The sequence below is a fragment of the Papaver somniferum genome, chromosome 3 (assembly GCF_003573695.1).
Source record: "Papaver somniferum cultivar HN1 chromosome 3, ASM357369v1, whole genome shotgun sequence".
NCBI classification, from domain to species: Eukaryota; Viridiplantae; Streptophyta; class Magnoliopsida; order Ranunculales; family Papaveraceae; genus Papaver; species Papaver somniferum.
Genome location: NC_039360.1, coordinates 64,773,073 through 64,782,665, shown reverse-complemented (window position 1 = coordinate 64,782,665; position 9,593 = coordinate 64,773,073). Strand labels below are relative to the sequence as shown.

Genomic DNA, 9,593 nt, shown 5'->3' with positions numbered 1-9,593 from the left:
TGTCATGTGTTTTGAGAGTGGTTGAAGAAACCCGGGTGACGTTGTGAACAGAAACACCAAGCACCTTCAAAAAATTAGATATTGCAGCAGCAGGGAGCATAAGCAGTACATAATATATAGCAGATGATCAGGTATGTATGTATACAATCTATTAAACCCTTGTTGGAGTTCTGTCTTATTAACAAAACAAACAAGAGGTAAGAAACGGGAAATGAAAATCATTATCATCACTTAAAACTTAGCAATTATACCCGAGAGTCCGAGACACCAAGCAAGATGGATTTAACTATGAATGGTTGGTTATAGACAAAGCATAAGAGGTAAGAAACGGGAAATGAAAATCATCATCATCACTTAAAACTTAGCAATTATACCCGAGAGTCCGAGACACCAAGCAAGATGGATTTAACTATGAATGGTTGGTTATAGACAAAGCATTGCCGGGCAAGTCTCCTTTGGCAGTAATTTTATGATTCGGCCATTATTAAGGCAATGAATATCAAAAATCTGCCAAAGAAGGAATTGCCCAGTAATACATCTTCTATGCTCCTACTACTAGTACTACTTCAGATACTACTAGTACATCAGCATATTCTAAGCACATACCCAGTCTGTTTTGGTATCTGTTTGCAACTTGTCAATCTAATGCACGTTTCTTGCTGTCAATCCTCACACCACATCTGCAACCCAGAAGTTAGTGCCTTTTAATAGACATTTTAGTAGGTTTTTCTGTTTGTGTCGGAAGGTAAATAGTTCTTACTAGAGTATATGAATAAGGTTTAGCCGAATTCTGATTTATTAAAAGAACTTGCATCCCTTTCCAAGACCCCCTGCTTGATTTATCTCATGGATTAATCAAAATTTGGCTGCGAACAAAGGTCTAATCATGTGTTAAGTTTTCAGTGAGACCTGGGATTCAATCCCACTAGACCTAGCTACCCGGACTTGTAGGTAGCAGGCCTCTTCTTACTAAAAAGATTTTCAAATTTATTTGTATTATTTTTCTCACTGTATCTATAGATAAAAGAAAAGTTTCACCAAGCAACCCCAGAACTTTGGAAGCATTGCTTATTCCAGCACAACTCAACAGAGACTCCTAGACAAGAATAAAGAACGAAAGAATGAAATGTAAAAAAAAATTCCAGAGATAACATTATATAGATCACTGTTCTCAATTTAGTTTTTACAGAATACCACTTTTCTTTGTTCCTCCTTTTTTCTCAACCTAGTGCTTCTAAGAACAATCCCATGCGTATAGCACTTCTCAAGCAATATTGGCCACTGAAATGAATCAACGAACCAACCCATAATCTTCTGACAAGTTTTTAGTATATATGATGCATATATTATATAAAAGTAAAAAATACCTTGTGTCTTAATTACAAAATAGAGTGGATGGACTTCCATTCCATACCAAAGAGGGAAGATCCGGCAGCATCTTCTCTCCTTGAGATTTTTCCATATTCTCTTCTTCAAATGAAAGTAAGTTTCTCCATGAGTGGTCTTTGTTTCCTACCTGTCAAAACAAAATAGACATGAATAAAGAGATTCCTGTATGTTGAAGCCCGAGCTTGTACTAACTAATGATAACAAGCAAAGGGATCTGATGTATTATGCTTGGCTGGTTGGAATTCGATGGGGGTTGATATGAGATATAGAGAGACAGATGTCGGGGACCATATCTCTAGTAGTGACTAATCACAAAAGTAAAAAGTGAATAAGATAGCACCACCAAAGAGAGAATAAGAATTGTGCATAAGCATATGCTACCCCTTTGCTTATTCACAGCATATCCAAATTCAATTACATGAATCACCCCTACAAGTATAAATGCATTAATGTGAGTTTCATGAGAACAGAGTCGCAAGCAATGATGAAGAAGTGCAGAAACCAATGTGGGGTTTGTGAATAACAGTGCAATTCTCCTTTGGCAGAGAGAAAGACTTCATGCTTCGGTATACAACAAGTTTACAGCTTTCTATCCGCCAAGGGAGAATTGCCCTGCAATTGACCCATACATGCAAGAATTGGTAAGCTAACTAAAGCATCAACCATTAGACTACTCATTTCGATAGTTGGCATACAGGTTACTCTTCATCATTAGTCAATGACAACAATTAGAAAGGTTTTTATACCTAAACGAACTTTTTAGTGCAGTGTGCAGGATTTTTCATTTCATTTCTATCTTACCTCCATGATGACTGTTTAACTGTTATATAGTCAATTGGGATTTGATTTTGTTCTCTTCTTTTCTATTTGTTTTATGTATGATATGAATCACATTAATGATACTCTAGGGCGCTTAAGAAAATATCGATAAGTGCTATTTGTTTCAGCTCATAATTAAATTATTCAAAACAGATTAATTCAGAACATATCAGGTGCTTATAAATGCGGTGAGTCTACTGTCGACTTACCCTTTCCCTTTGAGACCAGTTTAGCTTCTGTGACTTCGTAAGTGACTTCTGTGACTTAGTAAGTTCTGGCACCACCACTGTATTGGAATCACACATTGAACTAGAATCACATCCTCAGTTTACATGAGTATGTTGGTGGTGAATTAACTCTATTTCACGTCCTACTCAGTAATGTAATTCAAAATCTAATAGGGTGACTCTAAGTTTGTCATACTTGTCAATAATACCTCTAATTGGACTGCCTAACTGTTAGACTGATTAGCATTCACTAGTACTGTATGGAAAGCAAGATAGGATTGTCAATGTTTAGAGAGACTAGGACCGACTGTATTGGGAGTTGACGACATTAAGTGACAAAAGCTGGTTCTGAGCTCCAAGCTAAATAATTACATAAGTGATGTTTACTTTCAGTATAATTAGATTGGTATAAAACACAAACCTGTTTACAGAACTACCACATGGAAGTCCCTCCATTCCAGATGAAAATTTGTTTGAGATGGTAACAGCTCCGGGGTTGTAAAACAAAATTGAATACCTATCAAAACAAACAAAGGAAGTGGTGACCAAATGATAGAGAAACATGACAGTAATATTATCACCCAGTCTTCCCCCATGCTAAGTATCGCACAAGGTGAAAAGTAAGATGTATCCGTTTTACTCTGTCAAGCACATTAAGATCTTGAACAGGATGACACGTTAAGAATGCAGCACCGGAAATGGAACAGTTTACAATCCCTAATAACTAAAAAGTATAGAATTAACTATGTATTTTCGACCATAATTTGATTGAGTTATGAATTCAATATACAATTTACATAAGGATTGTCTCCATGTGAACCCTAGAGGCTTGGCTGCTCTCATCCTTCCTCTAATACCAAATTCTAAAAGAAAAATGCCATTGGTGAACACCAAGGAGTATGCTTTTGAACAATTTTATCCACCAGTAAGAACAAAACGTAGTAGGGCTTACAGAGTTGGGATGGCAGTTCAAGGGGACACAAAGAATACCATTGCAATACAATATAGCACTACAACAGAGGATCTTGAAATTTTTTTAGACAAAACTTTTCAACACTAGCTATAATGGAAAATAAGCTTAAATTGCACAATTAGTTAAGATTCTAACTACTTCATAAAAAGGTTGCTAATTTCTTCGCGTCATACTTACAAAGTAGGTGACAAGGTTTACTGCCCAAAATAAAAATAAACACAGATATATAGGCGCAAGATTTACATGTTTCTTCCCAAGTTTACAGATGCAGGCCCTTACTGCTGCAATTTCCAAAAAAATTAGGCAAGCTTCTAAAAGTTATGAGTATACAAATAAACTTGTTCACAATCATAGAGCATACAATGCTCAAATTCCCAACTGAAATTGAAGATGACTACAGTTCTAATGACCTAGGAAAAAAAAACAGATTTGCTAATTAAATGTCAGATTAAGTTTAAGAACATTTTCTTGTTAATGTTTTCAAGAAAAAAAAGAGTACCCTTTGCGGCTGTGTTGCACAAAATTAACAGGATAAAGACGGTAAGTTAAAACTTTGTTTCAAGCAAAAGAAGTATGAACATAGAGAAGCTCTATTAACAAGGAAGCTAAGTGAAGAAGAATCCCTTTTTTAAACGTAAAAAGATGCTAATGCTACAATAAAGAAAGAAACACCATATATGTCCTTCCCCATAGAGTCCGTAGTCACTAAACTCAATACAGCATACCTTCATTCTGTTTTTTTATTTCTAGTGACACTTTAGTTTTCTAGACATAAGGACATGTATAACTAAATCTATTATCATGCGCTCAAGGCGCAATATCAACCATAGAACTGATCAAACTAAATCGTGAGCAAACTTTCGGTCAAATGCACTTATTTTATTCAGCAAAAGATCCAGCAGCATCTTCTGTATTCCATCTACTCATTAAAAAAAATAAGTTCATCTCTGCCTTATGTTCTACCTGTCAAATCATGGACGCCTAGGAAAGCAATTCCTTTATGCTGAAACTCGTGGTCGTATTTGGTAGTTCATTTGGCCCTTGCATGGTTGTACGGCTATTTCACCTTTATAACTCAATTTCATGAAATTTTGGCCACAGACTATATCTCGCTAGTGAATAATAGTGATAACTGAGAGTAGAGGACCATAGAACAAAATCAACAGATTATATGACCAGCCAGAAAAGTGAAAAGAATAAGCTAGATAAGAAAGGAATTTTCACAGCATATGCTACTCTACTTCTAAGTATATCCAAACTTAGGGAAGAAATCACCTAGGATAAAAGCTGAAGTATACAAGCTACAATGGCATGTTCAGTTGCAGAGGACAACATGCAATGTGGGGTTGATGAATGACAGTGCAATCCTCTCTTGGCAGAGAGAATAATAGTACAGTGTGCCTTGAATGAACACTATTATTACTTTCTGGCTGCCAAGGGAGAATTGCCCAGCCATTCGCTCACACAATCAGTCAGACTATCGATGTCAGATGGATACAAATAAAAATAGAAATCAGACTAGTACCAAAGCTGGAGTATGCATGTTAAAATGGTAAGACCAGATGCATATTATAACATGCAATGTGGGGTTGATGAATGACAGTGCGATTCTCCCTTGGCAGAAAGAACAATAGTACAGTGTTTCATGAATATACACTTTTGAAATGTTCCGACTGCCAAGGGACAATTGCCCCGCCATTTGGTCACACAATCAGTTGGATTACCTAGAGCTATTGATCAACTCGGAAGTTGGACAAGCTTCAAGCAGTAAGCACCAACTCTCAAAGCTGAAGTACACGTTACAATTGTGCGACCAATTGCAACATATAGATAACTGCTGACATGGTGTTGCCATCTCTCCCATGTTTGATAGAAAGTTTATTTAAATAAATGACAACAAAACCCAAGTCATGGGAGATCACTTAAACAAATTAAGTACTGGTAACTTTCTAATTCAGGTTTTAATTCACTTTGTGAGGTTGGCCAAATTCATGTTCTACCATTTAACAATTTATTTGTGTTCCCAAATGCATATCAAAACAAGTGATCCTCATATTTACAATAATGCACATATACGTATATTAAAAGTACTGCTAACTTTTTCAGATTCCATGGCTGTAATAAGTTGAGTGAAAGGCAAACCTGTCTACCACACTGAAGTCACTCCCTTGCGAAGGTAAAACGCCAAAACAATTCAGCCTCTGAGGCGTCCTAAAAAGATAACCTACCAAATTAAACAAATTAACTATTGAGCACGAGACTAAATAAGGCAGTGTAATCAAGATAAAAGTAAGAGAAATGTGTTTTGCACCCTGAGGACTTCTGATAAGAAATCCCCAATGGCCTATATGGAGGTCTAGTGTCCGATTTCCAACTTAGCAATCTCCGGTTTTTGATTATTAGTTCTCTTATCAATGGGACTCGTAAGTTTGTTCTGAATTTTCTGTATTCTTTCAAATCTACTCCGCTGGCTGTGGGTAAGAACTATTAAGTTCTTATCAACTTCCTACTACCATATTGTTAAAAACTTCACCAATTACCCCATGAGATTCTAACTAGCCAGATATGAGTAAATGAAATTCCAACCTTCAAAACCCCATTGCAGGTTAATACACCAATAGATAGTGAAACACATATATATACTGAGCACTCTCGGTGCAAGAGAAAATGAAAACTTAAGCATGTTAATGAAGCTCAACCTTTGGACCCCATCCATGTTTACAGTTCATACAAGAACTGGTCCTCCCACCATCTTCTGTATAGCACATTCTGCAATGACAATGAAAGTGTATTTAATTTGGGACTCTTGTTCAATAAGGAAAAACTATGACATAAGAATAACACCAATCTAAAAAGATGACATTTCCACAGGCTGTCCTATGACATCGATCAAAGGTAAAATGTGAGATAGGATTTGCAAGTACTGTTAAGTATACAACCGAACACTTCCAATATATCAATAAGAAATTCACTGGACTCCAGATTTCAATCCTTAAACAAATATCACTATATATTAGATAAATTATGGATGAATATAAAGACTGATACAGAACAACAAATGAAGCCCTTATTTAATAAACAAGGTAACTCCACTCCTCCCCCTCTCTAAATAGTGCACAGCTAACATCAGTTTTGTCCACTGCAGCAGTTTTTTCTATTAGTAAGTGAAATGAGAAACCATCACCTCATTCACTGCTGACAATTCAACTACACAATGCGTACTTTAATTTCTCAGAAGCCACCAAATCAAGTTCAGGAAAAGATAATTTTGGTTAAGGTGTACTATTTTTATTCAGTTCAAATATTTAAGGAAACAAAATTTATGGTACGAATGTACTGAAAAACATGAAGGTCCAGGAGCATTTTTTTTTATAATATGCCAAATATCCATTCACTTTTTCTGTCAACAGTAGATCTATTTCACCTGTCAATTCATAGATAATTAAGAAAGCGTGGCCTTTTACATTGAAGCTCGGGGTCATATTTGTTTGGTCATTTGGCCTTTGCTTAGTCGTATGGTTTATTCGCTTTTTTACCTCGATTTCAGATGTATGACCAACTACAAATATGACACAGAATAAACTCCAGATAAGAAAAGGAACTGCTCATGGCATATGCTTCTCTACTTCACAGTATATCCAATTCAAACCACAGATCACTTAGTATAAAAGCAGAAGAAACCATGTTACATTGGCATGATCAGTAGTGAAGGACAGCGTAAAAATAAATGTGGGGTTGAGGAATGACGGTGCAATCCTCCCTTGGCAGAGAGAACAACCAATAACGAACTATTATCTCTTTCTGTCCGCCAAGGGAGAATTGCCCTGCTGTTCGCCCATACAACCAGTTAGGTTAAGTTGTTTAACTATTCTGATTCACAGCACATTCGAATGCACAGTCAAATTGCTTAATGTAAAAACAGGTGTATCTATGTTTATTAGCATAATAATAGTGAAGGACAGCGTGCAAATGCAATGTGGGTTGATGAATGACAGTGCAATCTTCCCTTGGCAGAGAGAACAATCAGTAAGTGCTACCTAATGTACTATTATCTCTTTCTGTCTGCCAAGGGAGAATTGCCCTGCCATTCGACCGTACAACCGTCAGTTTAAGGCGATTAACTACTCTACTTCACAGTAAATCTGAATTCTGAGCACAAATCACTTGGAATAAGCGGAAGTAACCATGTTACATTGACATGGTTAATAGTGAAGGACAACATGCAAATGCAATGTGGGGTTGATGAATGACAGCATGATCCTCTCTTGGCAGAGAGAACAATACATAAGTGATGCCCTACTTACTATTATCTTTTTCTGTCTGCCAAGGGAGAATTGCCCTGCCATTCGCCCGTACAACCGGTGGTTTAAAGCTACTCTACTTCACAGTATATCCAAATTCAACGCACAAATCGTATGCAGGTAAGCATGATCATGTACTGTCAAATAGATTTTATTTTATTTTTGTTGCTTGCAGAAGAACCTTTGTGTTGAAGAGAAATTAGTCCTGCCGTGTACTTGGTCAATTCTTATAATTAACGATACAGTCAAAGCTGGTAAATGTAAAAGGTGTTACAATAATGGAAGATCAATTTCCAATATTATTCGTAGAAAAGAATGACGACTCAAGACTCATATAAAGCGCTATGTAATGTCATTCTCATTGTCTTTCTATCCTTTTTATGACTAGATACAGAATAAATTTATAAGATTATGATAATGCCCACACAACATGTGTGCGCATAATAATCTCGAAGTAAATGGACGTAATAGAAACCATATGCAAGGAATAAAACATACCTTTTGACGCTTCAGCTTTCCAATCCAACCTTTACCGTCCACTTTACAGGATCAAATTAGTACAGCTTAACCTCCTATCATGCTCCCAATCTTTCTGAAAGCGTATCCAGGAGCTTTGATCTAGGATTCACCTGTTTAACTATGATGCCCAGAAGCCTTCTATCTCAATACACAAACAAAACTATGGAATCAAGAAACACATCTCTGAAGCAGGCTTTCCCAAAGCATCTTATAAGCTCAATGGAATACAGTATCTTAGCCTGCTTACACGTGGTAGTCATCAGCAACTTTATTTTCTACGCAGTGTGATGTTGTTCAAATCTGACACTCCTTTATTCTTACAACCTACATCTCATATGCGCTTGACACTTGCAAGATATAGGAACATGCTGTAGGAAACCATTAATTAAAAAATACGCTTGATACCTCCCGAAGCTTCATAACGAATGCTTACAAAAGCAAATGTCACCCTGATCAGAAAGAATAAGCTCCATTTTTATGTTTAGTGTGATGTTTTCTTGTTTGTTATTAGGTAGAGTGATCATTCTTGGAATCAGGAAGCATCTATAAGCTCGAAAGAACTCAACATTTCAGTTTTCTTACGTACCACTGACATAAGCATCCTCCATTCCTCCCTGTATTTACATTAAATATACTTCCTTGGCTAACATTTTCAAAACTGACTGTAACAGCACTAAGTTCCCTTCACCAAAACAGCCCATCTAGCAAAACATGGAACATTCCCCAGGAAAACCATCCCACCCAAAACAAATGATGTGTTCGCCAGCTCCACAGACTCCTTCTATCACTTGGCCCATTGAAAAGTGTCTGGTACGTCACAGCATCAGGAGCCCAATCTCGCCTCAGCAGAATAAATCCATTGCTTCACTCCATTTGCCCTCCTTTCAATACCAATCATTTACTACCTTTTAAATTATAACAGTTAGTTTTACCTTTCTCCGATTATCGCATCCAGAACTCCAAATAACGATTGAAAAATCTTTCTCCATTATAAGTCACAGAATCGGATTCACATCCAATTTCCTTCATTTCCATCGCAAAAGATACTCTCTTGCCACTCTTCATGAAATTTGTACAAATCGAAGTATTATAAACTGCCGAATCAAACATCTTATCCTTGAGCTTGAAAGTCGAATACAGCATTTTAACTGTACAAAAGCCCTTGATCACTGAGTATACACAGATTACACTAGGTTTCACGCTAAACTTCTTTACCATCTTTTCTTTATACTTATAAGCTTCGATAAAACCCAGAAACCAATGTCTCAAACTTAACTACATTTTGTAGTATACCCTTTCACGCATTACATTAAACTGAATCCAAGCAGGAAGGCGAGAATTCAATGAACATACCATACTTCGAGA

General features: G+C 36.6%; 1 protein-coding gene across 1 annotated transcript; it reads right to left on the bottom strand.

The window, feature by feature from the left end:
- Nucleotides 1-1,829: 1,829 nt before the first annotated feature.
- Nucleotides 1,830-9,587, bottom strand: LOC113356344. Its single transcript, XM_026599452.1, has 5 exons — nucleotides 8,208-9,587; nucleotides 6,108-6,177; nucleotides 5,551-5,632; nucleotides 2,857-2,952; nucleotides 1,830-2,001 (listed from the first exon to the last, which is right to left on the bottom strand). Exons 2-5 carry the CDS (start codon nucleotides 6,118-6,120, stop codon nucleotides 1,848-1,850), a joined length of 345 nt encoding a protein of 114 aa, XP_026455237.1. The 5' UTR covers nucleotides 6,121-6,177; nucleotides 8,208-9,587; the 3' UTR covers nucleotides 1,830-1,847.
- Nucleotides 9,588-9,593: the final 6 nt, after the last annotated feature.